This window comes from Plecotus auritus (genome assembly GCF_963455305.1).
Source record: "Plecotus auritus genome assembly, chromosome: 1".
Lineage (NCBI taxonomy): Eukaryota > Metazoa > Chordata > Mammalia > Chiroptera > Vespertilionidae > Plecotus > Plecotus auritus.
The window spans coordinates 54,661,550-54,684,267 of NC_137770.1; the positions used below are offsets into that span (position 1 = coordinate 54,661,550).

General features: G+C 41.7%; 1 protein-coding gene across 6 annotated transcripts in view; it reads left to right on the plus strand.

Annotated features, from left to right (window-relative positions):
* Positions 1-22,718, plus strand: part of RORA (RAR related orphan receptor A) — a 714,961-nt gene that overhangs the window by 654,321 nt on the left and 37,922 nt on the right. Inside the window, exon 2 of one of the 6 annotated variants that reach the window (XM_080669993.1) lies at positions 13,635-13,720. The exons of 4 other annotated variants lie outside the window; for them this stretch is intronic. In XM_080669993.1, the coding sequence (XP_080526119.1) occupies positions 13,669-13,720 (52 nt within the window). In that variant the 5' untranslated portion in view covers positions 13,635-13,668. Of the gene's footprint in view, positions 1-10,293; positions 10,655-13,634; positions 13,721-22,718 lie in introns of those variants that run through there. One more of the 6 variants, XM_080669996.1, reaches the window with a different exon arrangement.

Sequence of the window (22,718 nt, forward strand, 5' to 3'; positions counted from 1 at the left end):
AGGTAGGGGGCATGCTGAGACGAGATGCTGCTTTTTTTTTTTTTTAGAGATTTTAGGAAAGTCTGAAGCATGAGCCACTGGAAACAGCTGGGTAGGACAGGGTCTCAGGAAATCACCAGGGTGGGATGAACAGTGTGAGCCAGGTTGATAGAGACTCAAATATAGTGTCCACCTGCTGGTTCTGTAGGGGAGGGCTCAGAAAAGGAACAGTGACCTCTACCAGCACTTTTGTCTTGGAGAAAGCTGCCCCTCCAACTCTCTTGTTGATGCCAGACAATTCAGTTCCTCCCCATATGTCCCTGGTGTCTTTCTGGCTGCTGCCCCAGCACTGGAGCTCAGAGGGAGTGAGTCCAAGTAAGTTGGTGCATTGGCCCTTTAAGAGGAACTGCCTGGGACTCCAGAAGCCCTCCATCTCACTCAGCCACAATCCCTGCTTGTTTTTACAACCAGAATTTAAGGGGAATTATCTCCCTGGCACTGGAACCCTGGGCTGGCGGGCCTGGTGTGGAGCTGAGACTCCTCAGTGAACCTCCGCAGCCAAGATATCCCTCCTGACTTTTATCTGCCACATGTGGGTGTGGGAACAGACTGTTCCATGTCTCCAGCCCTCCTGCCAGTCTTCATGTGGATTCTTCCTTATATCCTTAGTTGTAGGACTTCTGTTCAGCTAGATGTCAGGTGGTTCTTGATAGTTGTGCTGTAGTTTAGTTGTAATCTTGATGTCCTCAGTGTTTTTCGAAGTGACATACATTTTAACATATAACCAGACTGCATTCTGTGGCTGGATGATAATTTTCTACCTAACCTGCCTGAAGAAGTCAGTAAAATTCTCTAGAGAGATTGAAATTTAATGCAGTCTCAAAACGTTTTTGCTTTGCCCAATATAGACTACAAATGGTTAGTTGACATGGTCCAAAAATGAACTAAAACCACAAATTCAAATTATTCACAAACTGCTTGTTATAACTCAAGTAGCTTACTTCAGAAAAGGCCACTATAGTAATTTTTGACTATGTATAATAAAACAAAAAGTATCCAGAATTTAGAAAGTATACATATTTGGCTTGGAATATTTGGGGGGAAGCATAAAATTTGTTTAAGTCATATTAAATCAATTTGCCATTCCTTACAACATATGTACGTGATGACACTGAGAAAAGATCAAGAAACTTTCTCAAACTGAACAAGCTTTGGATAATTACCAAAGACCATAATGCAAATAACAGAAAGGTGATTGTCTTACCCTCTGGGTGATTTGAAGAACGTGGCCTTTTAGTCACCATTTGCACCTTCCTAATCCAGCAATACTTCACCTATGATGAATCTATCTTCTTGTAACCTCTTCTATCAGGGACTATCTGAGAACTTAGGAAGTAAGCAGATAGGCCTTTGGCTGCCTAAATAGTCCCAAAGTTCAAGCTTGTGCCCTTAACTTAGAGAAAATCCCTGTAGACCCAATGTATCCTACTTAAAATGGTTTTTACATAGGTCCTCTGACAAATTTGGTTATCAGGTTAGGTTCCAAGCACATGGCTAATTTAAGATGAAATATTAGTTATAAGTAAGAGGCCCTAATTAGATCAAGCATATGACTACAGATGGAACTCATAAAAGGGAAAAAAACTATTAAAAAAATCAACATACTGGACATTTAATTTGGGGGCAAAATGTCATCTAAATCTTAGAAGGCCCTCAGAGTATTGCAGCATATAAATAATCTTGTGCTTTTTGGGTAAATTTCTGATAAATTTTAAAATATTTCATAATAACACTTCAAAGAGTCAATTATGTTCAAAATGCTCTCAGAGAAAAAAATAAATGTCATGATTTTAGAAATATTTCATAAAAATACTTACAATACTACCTCCTTTGTTTTGATGTGCTTGATTGGATAAAATTTGAGCTATTTGAAAATTCAGCTATCCCAAATTACTTACTAAGGCTCTAATCGGCTCAGATTCCTGCTGTTTGCTCTAGTGATACTCTAAAAACGTAATGCTCACAAAGGTTTCTGAAGTTAGGAGAATTTACTTCATCGAATTTGTTAAGAGGACTATCTAGAAAATAACTTATATTTGTTTCCAATTTGCAAGCTGTTTTTTTGTAGCCCAAGGGAGTGGTGCTCCTGATGAACCTCAGGCCTGACGGACTAGAGGACGGAGGACAGAATTTCCTGTTTATCCTCGAATCCCAGAGTTTGTAACAGTTGACTCTGGAGATTTAAACTCAAGCAAGGCTGAGCTTATATCTCATTACATAACAGTACAAAGTAACTTAGCCAAAACACACTGGTCCCTCCAGTCACATAACCATGACCTCTGTGATTCCTGTTCCTTCCAAGTGAAGGCCAAACCACATGTCACCTTACACATCCTCTTCCAGAAAGCCCCCGCTCTCTAGTTCCCAGGTAACTGTAACAGTTGAGGTCTTACTTAAGAAAGTGAGTTAATTTTACAGAGCAATAATGCAGATTCTTCCAAAGCAACTTGAAGTTCAACCTTCACAGAATCTGAGTACGAGGCAAAAAGAATACAGGTAGTAGAAAATGGTTGCTGCCAGCAAGAGTAGGAGAAGAAACTTCTTTTGAGTAAGAGGAGAATAACACATATCTAGTGATGGTGGGATAAATCAGAGAGTAAGAGTTCTCTATTTAAAGAATATTTATTGGGTACATATTGCAGTTCAAGCATTTGGAGAGATTCAAACCTTTGGGGAGGTTCAAACATTTGGGGATGATGCAGGAATATATGCTTCAATAAATCTCTTCCTTGTCATTTATCATTGAATTGGGGAGAACCAACAAATGTTCCTGGAGGGAAAGGGGGTAAGGCAATATATTAACAAAAGGAAGATAAGGAAGTTCATACTGGATACATGAATGGTGAAGGGCGGCATCTATTGTAATTTGCAAAGTTTCTTCATTTTAGAAGGCTCTGAGAAGGAAGTGAGGTTTGACTTAAAGATGGGGTCTCCAGTGGAACCTGAAATGATGAGAGAGAGGAAGCCATGAACTTTCAGGCTTAGAGGACCCCATTTGTGCCCAGTGGATTCATGGGATGCTGACTTTGGCCGCTGATACACATGCACGTTCGCCTACCACACCTTCCCAGAAGTGTGGGGAGCAGTCAATGGCAACATCGTCACCTGCAGAGCAAGCAGAGAAGATAGCCTGGACACTCAGAGCAGGAAAAACATTCCCCTAAAATATTTAGATGAGTAATATAAGACTTATTTTCAGATAACGGCCTTCTCTACTTTTTCATGATCTGCTCATAAAAGAGAGGGGGCATGGGAGGAGAGACATGATTTAAATTCAGAAGTTGTCGCTTAGGCCAGATTTTCCTCCTCCTTGTTTCTATTTATGGAACTATCCACAGCACCTTCAGTTTTGAGAGTAGATTTCATTTGGGGGTGGATAGGGAACACAGAGCCCCTCATCCACAATTGAGTGAGACTATATGGAAAGAGAACTTGACATCAAGATGAGAGAGACAGCCGAAGCCGGTTTGGCTCAGTGGATAGAGCGTTGGCCTGCGGACTGAAAGGTCCCAGGTTCGATTCCGGTCAGGGGCACATACCTTGGTTGCGGGCACATCCCCAGTGGGAGGTGTGCAGGAGGCAGCTGATCGATGTTTCTCTCTCATCGATGTTTCTGACTCTCTATCCCTCTCCCTTCCTCTCTGTAAAAATATCAATAAAAAATATATTTTAAAAAAAAAAGATGAGAGAGACACACACACACATAGGGTGCATCCTGTTTTTTTTCCTAAGCACAGACTTGAAATGCCAGGCACCCCCAAAGCTTTCATTACAGATACATGATCTCCCTCTGCTGTCTGTTCTTCATTAGGAAGTAGAGGGCCACGGTTTCAAGTGGAAGAGATTCGTGTAACAGAAAGAAGTGGCAGAAAATAGGTCAACAAAGTTGTGACCTCCACAGATGGGTGTTTCGAGATGTGTAAGCTGTGGTTCCACAATCACAGATTCACTCACAAGTATCAGTAGTAAAGGCCGGAAGTGGAAAGATATTTTCTGGGCAGGTGGGAGTGGGGAAGAGGGAGAAGTGGCTTATCATTCTTCTTTCAAATAACTACCACTTGAAGCATCTGTTAAAAGTTTCCTTAAAGTCATTGTGCTCAAAATATGACAGTATTTCTTAGAAAGGAAGTAGAAAAAATTTCAAGCAATATGAGTGTCCTCCCAACCACCACTGTCCTTCTCTTCCCACCTGTGAATATAAGGTAATTTCTTTTTCCCTTATTGACCCCATTCTGCTTCACTATCGCAACATGGTGCAATCACTTCGTGTTTCAAACAGTAACCTAACACCAAACAGAATTTTAACATAGCCATGGAGTCTTTTGAACAAGGCTGTGTTGGCTATTATGACACAGGGTAGACGTTGGCAAGTGCTTTCGGAATAATTACAGGGTTCCTCGAGTAGTACAGTATAAATAATTGCTGGTTTAAAAGCATTATTGTGAGCAGCCATTTATACTCAAATTTATATTTGCTCCTTGAAACCAATATACGTCAAGAGTGCCTCGCTCCCGCCCCCACATCCCCACATTGAGATCTCAAGGGCTTTGGAACCTTTTGATTCTATTACACTTTTCACTTAGCAAAGCAACTACAAGGCACGTCTGGGCTATATAGTAATAAGGGTAAGAGGAATACATCTAATAAATGGGCAAGAAGGAAGTAATGAAACTATTCCAGCTCTGGCCACCCGGTGTGCTCCCAGGGTACTGGTGTCCAGAAAGGCCATTTTGGTACAGAGAGAAACTGAGAACTGCAGTGGTATCACTTTTGCCTGGCAAGTAGGGCATGCCGAAGAAGATTATCACCTCCGCTTTGGCCTGTGATGGTGTGGCTGTGAGGCACAGAGGACCGAGACACAGGAAACGTGTGGAGATGATGCAGCTCTAAAATAGCCACAGAGACTTATTAAAACACAGATTTTCCTCTCTGTGGAAACTTCCATGTTAGCCTATGGCACATTAAAAATGGATAGGGGTGTCCGAAAAACAGGGTGGGAGGGACAAAGAAAGCCTGGGTGATGGGGGGAGCTGTTTGGGAAGGGCTCCCCTCTCCCGTGAATGCTGAATAGAGGCCCTTCTGTTCCGAGCAGGTGACTGTGGCCGTGTGTGTCATCTCCTTGTCTTTCTGTTGATCCTGGTGGCTTCTCTTACCCGGTATGAGAACTCCCCCGAGATTTTCACATCCTGAATGTTTCTCACCAAAGTAGCTAGTGTTCTAGGATAATGCGTTTTTTTTTTTTTTGTTTCAACTGCTGTTCCTGGTTTCTGCTCTCGAAAACCCTTTTAAGCCATATTTTCCATGATTGTTCAGTGCTGGCTTTGGTATTTAAATAAGCCTTTCAATGGGTCATTAGCTCTGTAATTAATTCCAGCTATTTTTAAATGGTGCCTTGGTTATTAAAGAGCTGCCATATTCTCAACAGCCTTGTCTTTCTTGGATCATCCCTAAGCATTAGCTGATTTTTTTTTTTTTTTTAGTGCCAAAAATATTGTAATCTTTTTTCTCCTTTCAAAAATATTCCTCATTGGTCGGAAGAGTCAAACTTTTGAATGAGGGCAGGAAATATTTAACTATTACACTTCTGAATGATAGTCTTGGGCTTTTATTCTTCTTTCAAATGATCTCAACAAATAACCATCAAGGATGTCCTGTAGGCCAAGTACCTACTTATATTTTCTTATTTACTTATATTTTCAAAATCAATATTACCAGATCAATATTAGCTCCAGAGCTAGAACTAGACTCTTAGCCCATTCTTTCCATTTCTTTATGCTTTGTTATATAATATTAACTTAACTGTTAGGCTCTGTGACACTAGCAGAGGCTTACCAATTCTAATATTAGAACCAGCAAGCCTGGCCCCACACCCTTGGCAGATGTCAATATCAATTTCAGCACAGTGCATCTCAACCAGCATCCCAAACATCCACTAGAAACCCATCTGACTTAGGAAATGAGCTGACACCCACTTGCTACCTTGACCTTATAAATAATCCCAGGATAAAGCAGTAATTTCTGGTTCAGAAAAGCAGATGGAGATTAACTTTGATTATTGAGTATTATCTGAGATCAAGTCAAAATACCAATAGCCCATATAATAATAGCAATAGTGGCTGCCATTGTGTGCCAGGCACTGAGCTAGTTGCTTAGATATATTCTTGCATTTGAGCCTCATAACACCCTGTGGAATAGTTACTCTTGTCTCCATGTTACAGGTTAGAAAAGCATAGACTGGATAGGTTAAATAACTTGCCCATGATCTCTGAGCTAGTAAGTGGCCGACTTAACATTTAGGCTCCCATCTGTCTATCTCTAAAGCTACTCCTGACATCTAACAGCACACACAGGGCGTCCATGTGCGGACTACTTTTGGGCTAGCCCTTGATGTCAGGAGAGTAGTTACTATCTTTCTCTCTATGAGCGTGTCCCCTTCCCCCTCTCCCAGCTCCCATGGCCTTCTTTTTTTTTCTAGTCCTGTGAATTCCTTTGGCATCTTTGGGTTGCAGGTTCTCATAAAAGTAGTTCAGAAAAGAATGCTTGCCCCCACTGATTTTATTATTTATTTGTTTCATTTTATGATAAATTAGGAATCCTTTAAGTTATTTTGGTTCTTGCCGCAGAGTTTCCATGCTAGAAGGAAAACTTGCTTAGAGATGTCTAGGATAGCTTTGACAACCCTTTCATTCCCTCTAGGAGTTAGGGATTAATTAGTGCATGCTAGAAGCAGGTGATAGGACCCCCAAACCCACTTCTTTGAAGCACGTGCAGTATGTCAGGCACTGAGCTAGGCACTGGGGATACAGATTGAGAAAGACAGGCCCCTGCTCCGTAGACCTTCCATTCTAAACATATGGAGAGGACTGATAGTTATGTAGCATTCCAGGAAATGAGAAATGCTATGAAGAATGAATTCAGTTGTTATAATAGCAAATGACTTGGGAAGAGAGGATGAGGAATGCCTCTGGTGTTTGATTTCTGTGGACCCTAAGACAAATATTAAGGGAGACTTTAACTTAAGAAGCAAGTTAAGCTTCTCTATCTCTAGATTTGTCTGAAGTGCGCGTGGCTAGGAATGAGACCAGGGGAAATAAATGTCAAGTGGACACAGGTTCATTCCAGTGTAATCTTCCTCCTTGGCTCTCCCCATCATTTTTCTGATCTGCTGGGACCTCTCTTCACCCTTAGTTGCCCAGTATTCTGTCTGAGATGCCAAAGGGTACTGCCTCTCCTTACCACCACTAATGTGAACCATGAACTATCTCACTTCCTGTCCTCAAAGTCAGGCCCCCCCTGCAGCTGCCAAGGCGTCAGCCTGCCACCCTGATAAACTAACCTCTGCCCTCTCCTCCCAAGTGAGTTATTTCTGTTGACCCTGGTTCTACTGTTCCATCTGTGAAATGGGAGAGTTTGTATGTTGGGAAGATGACAGGAGAATGAGCAGATGTGGGTGGTGGCCGCTCTTGGGTTTCATCCCAGCTACATAAGCTCAAAACAATCACTTTACCTCGCAGAGCCTCAGTTGCTAAAAAAAAAAAGGGGGGGGGGTCTGATTGGATCATCTCAGAGGTCCTCATGGGTCTGAAATCTGTGATTTGAAAGGGTCATTTAGCTCTTTAGAGCATGCTAAACAAAACAAAAGCTATGATTGTCTAACCCAGAGAAGGAGCTTCGGAGGAGGAGGAAGGCCAGCAAGGCTCATTGCAAGGCAATAGATCTTTCAACTTCTCTTCCTGAGGAGAACTAGTGTGGGCAATGGACTCTCATTGAAATGAAAAAATGACTCTTCATATGCCCAAATTATGTTTAATATCTTAAGCCTTAGAAATAGCAGGTTTTAACTGTCAGCCACATCTGCTGACAAGGATGTGGGTAACTCAGCAGAGACCAGAATGAGCCAAAGCATCCAAATCATTTTCTTGTGTAAGTGACCAGCTTCTACTTCTTGTTATCTGTCATTTTACTCCATATTGAGGTCAGAGTGGTAAAGCCATTATGCAGTATACATTTCCTTTTGCTTAAAAGGCATGAGATTATCAAGACAACAGGCTAGGGCACTGAATCACTCTCACCAGTCATTTCCAAATGCTGAAAATAAATATGCACAGATCTCTTCTGCCTGGGTATATTAATGTGTTGCATATTCCCTGCAGAACTATAGTTATTACTTAATTTATTTCATTTATGGAATCATGTGAAATCTCCTTGAGAAATCTAAAAGATGAAAAGGGACTGCTTAATGCATAGCTGTCTTGTCTGCCTCTAAAGGTGTTGCCTGAGTGTGACAGAGCAACTGGTCCACACAGTGAATCTTTTGCACAATCTAAATTAGCAGAAAGAGCAGCAAAGCCCGCACGGTTCTGCAAAATGCTTCTTTTGTTTTCTCTAAGTGTGGTCATGATTTCACACAAACGAAAACTTATTCTTTTAAGCCTGTATTTGGTGTAATTTGAGGTGTGAATTCAGCCATTCATTGCTTGAACTTTTATTATTTCAGAATTAAGGTAGCATTATTTAGACCTCTTCATCTCCTTTGAGTCACATTTTCATTTTTTTCCAACTGCCCTTGAGGAAAACAAACAACGTAAAGAAAGATTAATTTTTTTCCCAATGAAAGTTTATTGTGTGGTGACAATAGTTTTAATCTAATGTATAAGGGAGAAGGATTGGTAACATTTCTATTGACATTTTCCAGATATCATTCTGTAGCAAAGTTTTTTAATGTATTTTTGTTGAATACTGTAGGGGGAAATCATTGATACCTAGATTATAAGTTTTATGATTTTAAATATTATTTTTTTAAATGAATATGTTTGGGGTTGGGTGTGAACAACTTAAAATATTAAAATTCCCATCCAGATTTCAAGTCTCATGTATTCCTCTTCTGTATTTTTTACTGGTTCAAAAGCAGCTCAAATATAAGCAAGTATGTCTTTTGGCCATTTAGTTTCAAAAATCATTTATATTTTGTTTTATGAAATGAGCTGCATTCTCTTTGTGATTTAATTGATGGCTGGGAAAAATTATACACTTATGAAGAAACCCTGGAGTCTTACTTGTGGCTATTTCAGAAACAAATAATAAAATAGAATTTTAATTTTTTGTTTTGTATACTAAAAATGAGATAGGAGAGAATGGAAAATGACATTGCATTTTCAGTTTATAATTTGAAAGCATAGAACATAAGTGAAATAAAAAGATCACCATAAGTGTATCACCAGATGTCTTACCCTCCCCAACTCAGGCAATCTCTTTGTGAGAGCTCACCTTGGAGATTTAAAAATCATTGCAATAAAAATGTGATATTAAAAATGCCATACTACCACTACAGCAAGTATGACAAATATGTGACATCCTGGGAAATTACAAAATATTTTCTTATCCAAAATTTGGTATTTCTCTGGTTGAGTGACTCTGTTGGTTGGAGCATCCTCCTATATATCAAAAGGTTGCATGCAGGTTTGATTCCCAATCAGGGCACTTACCTAGGCTGCAGGTTTGGTCCTCAGGATGCATGGGGGGGGGGGGAGGGCGGGGGGGGGCACCAAATCGATGTTTCTCTCTCTTTAAAAAAAATCAATAAAAACATATCCTTGAGTGAGATTTTTTTAAAAAATGTTGATATCTTTCTCTTAGAGTGTTTGAAACCAAAGAGTAGACCAAATACTGTTTTATATTTAGCCTATTCCCTAATGCCTTGTTTGTTTCTTAAATTAATTCATGGACCATGAATGGGGGGAGGAAAATAACAAGAACAACAAAGTGCCCTGGTGATGTGATAGCGAATACCACTTCCTAATGCTTACCCCTACCTCAGAACATCGCTTTGTTTTCTTCTCTCTTGTGCACAAGTTGGTTGCAGAGTGAGAAAATACAGGGCAACTCAGTTGTTTAATGTTGTACCATTAACTCCACCCACACAGCGCGCTTCATTCTACAACCCTCATAACTTTGGGATGAAGCATGGTGTTTTGTTGCTTGTTTACAACATAATCAGGCAACAGAGACAGTACATAAAAGGTGTTACACAGCATCAGACATATCAAGAATACCAGAAATCTGTCTACTTTATCAAGAAGACCATGTTAAACGGTACATATCAAGACTTTCAAGAGAAGTGATATAAAGCTACTCCGATAGTTGTATACTTTTATCCACCACATTATTTTGAAACGACATTTTGTACCTTTCAATGTAGTATTTATACTTCTTGCCTTCTGAAGTTTGAGGATTTCATCCTTAACTCGCAATATTTCTCAGAAAGGAACACATCTTCCTGTCAAAATTATTGGATGACTTTGGCAAACTCAGGCCACCTATTAACTGAAAAGTGTTCTATGTGTTGGAGTACCCAGAATGGATCGCCCAAAGGTTCTCTTTTGGAAAAGTACCAGACCAGAGCCCGAAATGCCAGAGAGTGGAAAGTCCTGGTCTCAGCGGGGAAATGACGGTAGTGTTCTTGGAGACAGTGTTTTCGCATGGCTGACATTAATGACAGCCCGATGCTCTGCACTCACTGAATGTTTTCATTCCAGAAGAGCATCAAAACCACTGAGTCCTTTCAAGTCATCTTCTTTTACTGCAAAACCAGAAACCATGTCGACAACGACTTTCAGTAATAACCTGTGTCCCAGCTGCAGGCTGTATTAAACGCCTTGTCATATAATTTTCTAATTTGTGTGTAGGTAGTTGTAGCAAACAACTTCGTTTATTTCAGAGTATGACATCAGAAAGCATACTTGAGTGCAGCAGCGATGCAATGGAATCAGAATTTCCACGAAGCCCACTCTAATTGAACGGTATGGTGAGGAGAAATAAAGTATGAGGCTCCGAGTTCCTCCCAAAGTCATATACATTATTAGGTAATGAAGCTGATTTTATTTTAACAAATGTACTGGGAGGTATGCTCCCACATGAACATTGCCCCTTCAAGGCACTCAACTGGGGAGGCTAATAAATACTTGTGCCAAAAATGCTCACGGTCACTGCCAAAAACCCATATGCAATTCCTCTTCTGGAACTACTTTAAGCTCCTTTAGCAATGTTTTAATATTTTCCATCGTGGCCATTATTCTCCTGGAAAAGTGAATTCGATTTTTGAAAACAACCAATAGCTAATGGTAAGAGAAGAAATCAGCCCAGGCCATTTTCCTTAAAAAAAAAAAAAAAAAAAAAAAAAAGACTATAAAGTGACAAACTTGTCTTTCTCATCTCATCGGTATGGAGAACAGTTGCCAAAGAAGTGGTTCAAAGTAGTTTGTGGCAATGACATCACTACTTTGAAGGTCAAGCCTCATTTTGGTGTAGAGACTGGTGCCAGTGATTTTATTGGAAGAAAATATTGGCCGCTAATTTTCTTCTTCCAGAAAATTAACGTGATAGATGACAGCAATAACAAAGGACATTGGCCCTAGCCAGTTTGGCTCAGTGGATAGAGCATGGGCTGGCCCACAGACTGAAGGGTCTCGGGTTCAATTCTGGTCAAGGGCACATACCTGGGTTGCAGGCTCAATCCCCAGCCCTGGACCGGGCGCGTGTGGGAGGCAACCAGTCAATGTGTCTCTCTCACATCGATGTTTCTTTCTCTGTCTCTGTCCCTCCCTTCCACTGTCTCTAAAAATCAATGGAAAAAATATCCTCAGGTGATGATTAACAAAAAACAAACAAACAAAAAAAGGACATTCAAAGGCAACACAGGAGCACCCTACCCGAGCAGTAGGTGTCCATTGTCTAGATCACCCCACTCCTGACCATACACGTTTCTGGTTGGATCAGAATTACTACTCCCTAACAAAATTGTACAGCATTCAGCGAGTGTGGGAAGCTGAACGGAGGGAGAACCAAAGGGAAACTCCTGCCCAAAAGGACCCCAGAATGGTGACTTCTGTTGTCATACTCTCTGGTAATCACAGGAGAATTCCGACTTCAGCCACCAGTTCAAGAAGTCACTCAGAGGCAGCAGAGTTTGGTCCTGGGGCAGCTCGGTGCTTTTACTGCAGTCACCACAGACTTCGCTATTTCTGGGGTGGGCCGACCTCACTCAGCTGTGGGGGTCAAGACAAGGGCACACTGGGAATTCGATGGAAATGGTAGTTGCAAAACTAAAGCTTTCCCCATGAGATGCCATGTGGAACTATCAATATTTCATCCCATTTCAGTTTGGTGGTTTGGAGATATAAAAATGAGCTTTCTTAAAGTTTCACTTTTTAAGGTTTGGGAGATGTTCCTGAAGAATGTAGGAACTGCTGCTTCTTTTCTGGTCCCCGTGACTTTCTCCCAGGGCTTGTCTGGGCTTTGCTGCAGGCGGGGAAGAGCAGCTCCCAGGCGTGGAATGCGTGGCAGCCTTCCTGGAGAAACCACGGAGATCTTAGATCAGCTCCTCGGGACCTCACACCCCTTGGCCCACTGGCCACTTACACCCATTGCTGAAGTCTTTGTAACTCACTTCCCCCAGTTTAGCAATTACTCTTTCAATACACACACCAGACATTAATTCAAATAAGTTAATACAAATTTAAATTCCTAGAATATTAAAATACATCATTAGTTTAAGATATTCATTATAGTTGGCCTTTAGGGTTTTCCGTTTTCTCCTACGTCATCCTTTTTCGCTCCCCATTTTTTGGTTGTAGTTGAATAAAATGTGGGGCCTGGCGAAGTCCACAGGGATGGAGTGCCACATGGCTCTCCCCAGGTTAGGAGAGGAGTGGAAAACAGTGGTATCAGGTGGGACTGAGGTCTCCTCGGCCCCTTGCCTCCCTCACAGGTTAGACCAATGGTCAGCAAACTCACTAGCCAACAGAGCCAAATATCAACAGTACAACGATTGAAATTTCTTTTGAGAGCCGAAAACCGACTTCTGCGCATGGGCCACGAAGTTTCATTCGCACTGTACGTGGTATTTTGTGGAAGAGCCACACTCAAGGGGCCAAAGAGCCGCATGTGGCTCGTGAGCCGCAGTTTGCCAACCACTGGGTTAGACTGAAGGCAGACTGATTGCCACTTTCAAAGTCTGGTTTTCTCCATGTTAATCTCTTCCTTAAAGCCTCATTCAGGAAGGTCCCTGGAATGACACAATGTAAAAATCACACGATCTTTTTTTTTTTTTAATATATTTTATTGATTTTTTACAGAGAGGAAGGGAGAGGGACAGAAAGTTAGAAACATCGGTGAGAGAGAGACATCGATCAGCCGCCTCCTGCACACCCCCCACTGCGATGTGCCCGCAACCAAGGCACATGCCCCTGACCGGAATCGAACCTGGAACCTTTCAGTCTGCAGGCCGACGCTCTATCCACTGAGCCAAACCCGTCAGGGCAAAATCACACGATCTTTTAAAACCATTGCTATCACTATTCCTAAGATCTCCCAGCTTCATTGATGATGTTGTTTTTGCAAAGTGACTTGAACTTTGATATAGGTTCTTAAAGATTGTTTGTAAAATTATGTCCAAAGAAAACATACTTTGAACTTGATTAGGAATGTCCAAAAGTCAAGAAAGAAAGGAAAGGAAAAGAATAGATTCACTCTAAAATGGACTGTGCTATGTAATTGACAAATGAAATGTACTTCTTGTGTACCATTCACTTCAACAGACCCAGAAAAGGAAAAAGACTTGCTGTGTCATAGATGGAAGAATTCACTCTCAAGAAACATTTTGAAATAGAATGTTATTTCTTTGGTAAGAGTTACCTGACTTGCTACTGACAATGGTAAATTTTATGGTCAGGTTATCGGTTCCTCTTGCCTAACTGACAATTCAAAAAGCTGATTCCAAGAACAGGAAATTGGCTTTAATAGAAAGAAAATTTGTTTATGTTCAAGGGTGGAATGGGTGAGGACCAGTCAAGCTTATTCTTGTGACATATTTTAAAGGATATTTTAAATGAATAATTCCTGTCAGGTGTTAGCTATCTTTCTGATTATTGATGGATGTGTTTGAGGTGTGACTGATTTTTTTTAAACAAACATACCAAGATTATGGACCCCTCCTCCCCCTGCAAAAAAAAAAAAAAAAAAAAAAGATCCTGTCCCATTCAGAATTTCAGTTTGGAAGTCTGCACACTTCTTCAAATGATTTTTCCTAAGCCTTTACAAAAAAAAATTTTGCTCCATTTCTTGGAATTGCTTTCAGTGACTGCTTTGGGTCCCTTTGAATAGCAGTGAAGGCAAAATAAGGGCAGTTCATGGTGAGTAGTTGGGTTGACTTCCTGGAGCATTGGCCTGACTCCACCTCCCCTCCAGACACTGGCTCCCCGACGTCTCACAGGGATGGTGCTTGTCTGCTGAGTCCCATTCTGTGTTCCCACCAGACCCTGCTTCAGAAGTTACTGCTCTGTGCCCTGATGTCCTTGGGATGGCCTTGGAATTGGTCCTTGACATATAATGCCTTAGACAGTATAGCTGGGGACCATGTAGCTTGAGGTCCTAAAATGCTTTACTAATGGAGAATGTTTTCTTTTGAGAAATAAACAAATAACGAGAGAAAGAGAGATGGAAAGGGAGAGGGAGGGAGAGAAAGAAACAGCTTAAATCTGTCCTAGTACATTCCATTGAAATTATTTACCTTGAAGGGAAAAAATACTTTCTTCTCCATCAATACCATATTAGCATTGTGTTGCTCTGTCTCTTCTATACTGGCAGGGTGTAGTATTACTCTTTGGTTGATAGTAGTAAACATTGTGGTGTGTTTTTTTAAAGACCAAAAAAGGAGGGAGCAGGTGTATTGGAACAGAATGCTACTCCAGTGAGTACTCTGCCTGAACATTCACTCTGGACATGACGGGAGCATTTCAGGGTGCTCCCCTTTCTAAATCAAAATGCGAGAAAATAGACAAATTGGTTGTCAGGTGAGCTTCTCTTCCACTTTTTCCACCACTTCTCCCTGACTAGATGGCACCTGGTGGATTTTGCCGTAAAAAGTTGTGTCTGCTGTTGGGGAGATGACAGTTTGACTCACTCTTAATCCTCAAACGGCAGTGTGAGATAGCAGGCCTGGGTCTGCAGCACTTACCCGAGAGCAGATGAGGGAGCTGAGCCCTGAAGGAAGGCGGTCACAACATGTGACAGGTGTTTTGTAAACGTTGCTCATTACACAGGTAGTCCTAGAAGCCTCCTAACCTTAGTCCAGTCTTTTCCCCACGTCACCACACAGCTCTTAGAGGTCTCTCTCTCACTTCCTCTACTTACACCTCTCCAAAAGGCCAGGCTGTGGGCCTTCCCTCAAAGTGGGCAGCAGACATAATGTGCACTGGTTTCTTTCAGTCATGCTTTGTACCTGCTGAGTGTCACTTCTGTTAGGCCTCTGCATTGGAAATAAAGCTGCTAAACTCCAAGTCTTCAACTAAAAGAAACATAATGACCTATCCCTCTTCATTCTCCTAATAATTCCCTCAACTCCAGTTGCAACTCTTGCCAAATACCACCATCCTTAAAAGATAAGTGTTGGTTGCCTTGGCCAGTGTGGCTGAGTTGGTTGAGCGTTGTGCCGTGCACTGAAAGAAAGATTGCTAGTTCAAGTCCCAGTCAGGGCACATGCCCAGGTTGTGGGCTGATTCAGGAGGCAGCAATCAGTGTTTCACTCTCACATGGTTGTTTCTCTCTCTCTCTCTCCCTCTTCCTCTTTCTCACCCTCTGCCTCTCTCTACCTCTAAAAATCAATTTTTAAACATTAAAAAAAAAGATAAGTGATGGTGATGGTAGCTAACATTATTGAGCATTTACTATGAGCTAGGCACTGATTCAACAGGCACTGTATTTGGGCACCATATAATAATGAGGTAGGGATCCTTTTCAAGATGCCGAAGATCAGGCACAGGTTAAGAAATCTCAAGTTCTCATGAATGGTATGTGACAGGCAGGGATTCAACCGCAGGCTCTAGAGCAGTGGTTCTCAACCTTTTTAATGCCGCGACCCTTTAATACAGTTCCTCATGTTGTGGTGACCCCCAACCATAAAATTATTTTCGTTGCTACTTCATAACTAATTTTTCTACTGTTATGAATCGTAATGTAAATATCTGTGTTTTCTGATGGTCTTAGGCGACCCTGCTAGCGGTTCTCAACCTGTGGGTCGCAAAATTACAGTTATGAAGTAGCAATGAAAATAATTTTATGGTTGGCCGTCACCACAACATGAGGAACTGTATTAAAGGGTCACGGCATTAAATAGGCTGAGAACCACTGCTCTAGAGCTTACAAATTCAATCTTGACATTTTACCTTCAAGATTGTACTCCCCCTAACCAGTTTGGCTCAGTGGATAGGGCGTCGGCCTGTGGACTGAAAGGTCCCAGGTTCAATTCCAGGCAAGGGCATGTACCTTGGTTGCGGGCACATCCCCACTAGAGGGTGTGCAGGAGGCAGCTGATCCATGTTTCTCTCTCATTAATGTTTCTAACTCTCTATCCCTCTCCCTTCCTCTCTGTAAAAAAATCAATAAAATACATTAAAAAAAGAAAAAGAAAAAATATTGTACTCCTTTCAAAAAAGTTTTCTCTTCCATCCCTAATTCATACATAGTGAAGCTAATGTAACAAAATAAGGGGTGCGGCAGGCTCTATGTACCTTCTCTGCATCCCTGATGCTAGTCATGCAGGTGCTCAGCAAGTGGTGGTCAGACTGGCAGCTGGATGGAGCTGGGTGTGAGCATGTGGAATGTGTGGTATGTGTGAGTGTGGGATGTGGTGTGTGTTTGTGTGTATGATGATGCTGGTGATGATGATTTAATATAGTAACATCCATTGGCATTAAAAGGGACCTACTATTCTGAACTCCTGCTGGGACGTATGATGTGCCTATAGCCACTGCCACTGTTGGCCATCAGACTGTGTTTCCATCTGATGTGAAATGTGCCACCGTCACTTGTGAAACGCACTTCAAAACCTTGTTTTACTAAAATACCGAAGTGTGTGAATGGTGCACTTTTACTGCAAGTTAGGAAGATGCACTTATTCCAATGATAATGTCACACTCACTCACTCATGCTATCTTAAGAGGCAGACACATTGCTGAATTCTGGAAGGCTGATAGCAGGACATTCAGGACTGGTTGTGAAATGTTTGCAGGCTAAAGAAGCTCCTTGGACTCCAGGAGGAGAAACTGAAAATGGGATGAGGTTGCAAACCTTATTTTGCTATCTTTGTGTGGCCATGGCATTCTTACCTCCAGGCCATCCTATCTAATAAAGAGGGAATATGCTAATTGACCCTCACACCATCACAAAGATGGAAGCGCCCACAGCCAATAAGGAGGGAATATGCTAATTGACTGCTACACCCTCAAAGATGGTGGCACCCACAGCCACAAGATGGTGGCACCCAGTCCCCTCAGCCCCACCCGGGCAGCAGGCGTGCGCCAAAGCTGGGCCCGCCCCCAGGCGGGCCTGGCCGCTCCGCATGCCTGCCTCCAGAGTCCCCCAGTCCCTTCAGCCCCCCAGCTGCCCAGGGCAAGCCCGAGGCATAGGCAAGCCTCAGATGGCAGCTACCCAGCTGCCCAGGGCCACCCAAGGCTCAGGTAACCAGAGCCAGCTGAGGCTTGCACTGCCGGCAGTGGCAACAGCAGAGGTGTGATTGCGTTGCCTTTTCCTGATCACCGGGTCACCTTCTGCCCCTGAGGGCTCCCAGACTGTGAGAGGGGGCAGGCCAGGCTGAGGGATGCCCCCCTCCAGTGCATGAATTTTCATGCACCAGGCCTCTAGAGACTTACATAAAAATAGGTAGCTTCAAGATAAACACCCAAGTTATACATTTCCTTTTGTTGGGGCAGGGGGAGTGACATTTCTTAGGTGTTGTAGTCTGTGAATTGATGCTTAGATGTAAGAACCTTCTTAAAATAAATCTGTCAATCTCTTACCTTGGCCCAGAGCATTCCTTCTCCTCATGTCTCACAGCTGCTTCATGTCCCCAAGGCGCTGCTGCCTTTTTCTTTTTCTGTCTTTCCCTTTCCTCTAAAGACACAGCTTCCTGCTCTGCTTTCTCCCCTTTGGCATGGGCCATAGAAATACCTGTGCATCCGCTTTCAGCAAATATTGTTATCTGTTTTCTGGTCGATCTTATATATTTTAATTAAGAATGAAAATGTTTCTTTAATAAGCAAGTTTAAAGATCATGTGTTTAGAGAAAGTGTCAGAATACACTCTTCTGGTTATTCCTCTGCCTGGCCGCACTGGCTGTCTTAGAAAAGCATTATGAAAGAGAATTTTCAAAAAAATCAACAACATTGAACTGCAGTCCCGAGGTGCATCTTTGATGTATTTATTTGAAAGCTTAGAACTTGCCATGTCTATTGTTTTTATGTCATTGGCTACGTCCTGGAAATTGTAGGTGAACCTAGTAGAACTTTTCTTCCAGGGGGAGTTGGTCACTGATCCTTCAAGATCCTACAGCCTTAAAATGATTAATATGGCAACACCTACACTTCTCCTGGCAAGTCTAAATCATTTGTTTGTGACTTTTAATAAAGACCAGACCCTTCCCTGGTCTCTTGCCCAAAGTTCCGTTCTCCCAGTTAATTCTATGGAGACTTTTTGAAGTGGGAGAAAGCATAAAGTGGGGATCTGGGCTGTGGGGTTATCCTCTTAACCATCCTCACCCACTAAAATGGCCTGTAGACCAAGAGGTTTTGGTTTCACCAGTCTGTGGCTGTGACTATGGATCTGTTGTCATTTTAGTCCTCTATGGCTTAATACAGAGGGGGTTGTGAATGTATTTTCAAGGTTTAAAGTTATAATTATTTCCAATCTTTTGCCATGAATTCAAACTTAATTTGGTTGGGGAATATTTCTTAAATGATCTAGTCAATGAACAGTAACTTATCTTCAAAAAAAACATTCAAGTGAATGGAAAGAAGCAATGGGTTCCTTTACCTTGTAAGCTTTGATGACTTAACCTGGATTCCTGTTATTTGACCCACTTCTGCATCTCTGCATCCAGCTGACTTTTGTGATGGCACTGTAAGTGGTCATAGAAATTGTGCAATTGGAATTAGCAATCAATGGCTGACTTTTGAGGTAGGAGACTTTGGCCCTTTACGGAGTATTCTGATGCAAACAGAATGTTTCGAATGATTTGTTCAGTGAACTGTAATGCTCTATGCTAAGCTGTATGCTGTATTCCAGACTCATAGAAGTCATAGAACTGATATAGATTTAAATAAATGTCCTATTTGTTATAAGACCCATTTCTGTGTCAATACATTTTCCTGTCTTTGGACTTGTAATTGAAGCACCAGGTTTGTTTATTTTTATATTATATGTACCCATTTAAAAAAGTAAAAGCATCTAAATAGAAGTACCAAGATTGTACAATGGGTATCGCTTGAGGTATGCATAGGCAGATGCAAAGATAAGAGAGCTATAAAATGGAGTGGTTATCTTCTTGGGCTTAGATATGAGAACTTGAGGGGAATTGTGTAAAGTAAGGTTATTTCATAAAATGCAGTAAAAGTAATTCTGATGTTTTTGGCTACGCAGAAATGAGATAAGATCTCCAGATTTGGTTTGGTTTTAAAGATGTTCTTTTCTGTTGTTGTGAAAAACAGACTTTGAATGATGAAAGCAAAGAGCTGACTGACCCCGTTGCTCTCAACTGTGAGCAAAGGAAGACTTAACCTAAATGTGGCAAAATTGTTCTTGTTAAGGGGGAAAAGGAATTGGTATCTAGAGTGAGGTTGATTGCTAGATAAGATTAGATGCAGTTCTGTGACTCAGATGACATTTTTTTTTTGTCTAGTATGATCCAGAATTATATAAGGGACACACACCCATAGTTGGAAAAGAAGTTATAGGGAATTTCCCTTCAGTAGAGTCTAACCACTTAGCACTATAAAGTGGATTTTCTTTCCTGCTGATATGAAATGACAGTTAACCCACACTGAGAGGTTCAAGAGGAGGATTTTTACTAGATGTTTCTAATCTCAAGGTCCTAGAAGATCTTCCAGAATTATATATGAAAAAAATGCAGTTAATTCTACAATCTTAGAGGGACCTTATTCCAACTGGGAGTAATTTGGCCAAATGGCCAGATACCTCTGTCTTGGTCCCTGATTTCTCAAAACCCCACAAATTCTCAGGAACAAATATGTTCCATTGTTTACAAAGGCAATAGAAAGGTTAAATTGAAAAACCAAAAAAGAGGAAACTATTCGTATTGCTGATCTTAATGGCATCATCTTCTATTGGATGATAATTTATTCAGTATTTGACGCACTGGATAAGTGAAGTATTGGGAAGCTGCTTCTCTTGATATTCACTTAATTTATTCAAGGCTTTAGTTCGTTACTACCTAGTTACCCAAAAAGGCAAAGAGTCAGTTGCCTCAAATTTAGGTATTTTGTGTAACTATGTTGTAGGAGAATTCTAGAGAGAATTTATTCTAAAAATCAAAGTTATCCATTGTTCCCCTATATGAAAAATCTTCTTTCTCTCTGATTTGACAGAATTTCCCTGTCTAGGGACAAAGAGCTCATTTGGATTTGGCTTTTAGCAGAGATACATATGCATCAGGGAATGTGAGTCAGTTTCTCTGGAAAGCTTAATCTAGTAGGGATAGAAGCATATTACAAAGGATTAATATTCTGTTCCCATTGTCAGAACTAGCTGCATATTCTCAGAAAGCCACATGAGAAGATGTGCCTGTTGTCCTTATGCTTCAGAGATTTCCCGCAAACACAGTTCCGCTTTCTTTGAATTTCGATGGGGCATTCTGGCCCAGTGTTTCAACGCTTATGCACCTAAGTCTTACTTGTATAAAGACTGAAGGGAATAGTCGAAGTTCCAAAACTCCAATTTTGCCTTTTATTTTAGATCTAGTTTGCAAATGCTTGACCTCTCAGTTGTTTAAGGCATGCTTATGTGTCTGTGTCAATGATTTTTAAAAGCTGTTGAGTTTTCAGCAGAAACCACAGTCAAGTTAAAGCCTTTAAGAAGTGGCTTTAAACAGTAGGTAAGGGATAGGACTTGGGAGGGGGCAAAGTAAGGCACAGGACTTTTTCCTTTAATGTTTACAGTTTGGCAGGGCCCTTTGAGTCAGATATCAACTTAATACTAAGGTTCAAGATGTCAGAGGGTGATACATATGTTTATTGTATTTATACGTGGGAATCTTGCCATTTCCACTATGCTCCTGCAAAACCATACAAGCCCGGGTGAAAGTTGAGTTGAGTGACTTTGCTGGTGACAGCTGGTATAGAGAAGTGACTTCTCCTTCATGTGCTCTTTTTCTCTCAAGTAGAGACTAAAACACTAACATCTGGATGCATTGGTCTCTCAGGAAGGCATTTTAGGAACCAACAATAAAAAAAAAAAAAACAACTTTAAGTCTAGCTTGCAGATGAAAATTACAGTTCTATATGTTCTGTATTCTCTTTGTGGCAGAGCCTGTTGTGGATAGTGAGGGTGCAGCGTCCTGGTCCTTGCCAAGAATGATATGCCAAGCTTCCTAAAGCTTCCCTCCCATTTATGTAGGTCTTTTCATCTTCAAAGAGCTTTGCGAACATTCATTTACCACCACTTGCCTGGGAGGTAAGAATTATTCCCATTTTATAGATGGAGGAAGTGGAGGTGTAAATGACTTGCTTGAGGCCATCCAAGGAGTGGAAGGTCTGATGGAGCCTTGGAAGGATTGCCGACTCCACTTCTTAGCTGGATAGACCTCCAGTTCTTACTCTCATATCATTTCCCCTGGAGCTCCCCAGGGAGATAATAACATAAATTTAAAGGCACCAAATAACCTTTAAGAGGAAAGAAGTACCAAGTATTTCTGCTTCGTGGCTGGCTGCCTGTACAATTAGCTCCTGGGAAATCTAGATGTAAGCCATTTAATCCTCCTGAGGTTCATTTTCCACATCTATAGAATGGGCATAATGATACCACCTGCTTATTCAGGGTTGTTGTGAGCACCAAAATCTAAGCAAGCTAATGAGGACAAAAACTTATAGAACCCTGCAAATATCAGGCATTATTGTTGCTGCCAGAAATGACCATGAGATTATACCAAAGGGGTAAGGCTTTTCCAATTAGGGGGCTAATTGCTTAGGTGATGTTTAGTGAAGATCAAGTGCTGTCATGAAAGAATCCAAAATCAGTGGAAGAAAAGTCTCAACTAAGGAAACATATGAATATCATACTTAGTATATATTTAATGGACAAAATGGCAGAATAAGTTGATTATCCATTTGCAATATGCAATTGGAACTCAGCCCTTCCCTCCCCAAAGGACCATTGAACAAGCCTGGGCTGGGCCAGGGGACACATTCATGATGCACTCCAAGCCAGGGACCAGGATGACAAAATGTGCCAAACCGCTCGAAGCCACGGTCTGTTCCCCTCCCACTATGAGATGTAATGAGAGCTTTCTGCAAACTCGTATTTGGGGTGGCCAGGGCCTTCGGGGGCAGCACTAGCAAGAGTGCCCACGGCCACCACACACAGCACCTTTGCACACTGCAGAGAAGGGCGCCACCTCCAGAAGGATGGTTTGAAAAAAGGCTCCCTTCTAGGCAGGCAAATTAGGAAAAGGCTCCCTTAGTCCAGGCTGTTCCAGCCTCTGTGGCAGGGCTCATAGCCAGATGAATGTCAGCCCCTACGTGTGCCCCCTGGCCTGGGCTCCACGGGGCAGGGCACAATGTCCTTGGAGCTAGGAGGTGGCTAGACCAGAGGGGCCGCACAACTCTAGAAGCCAG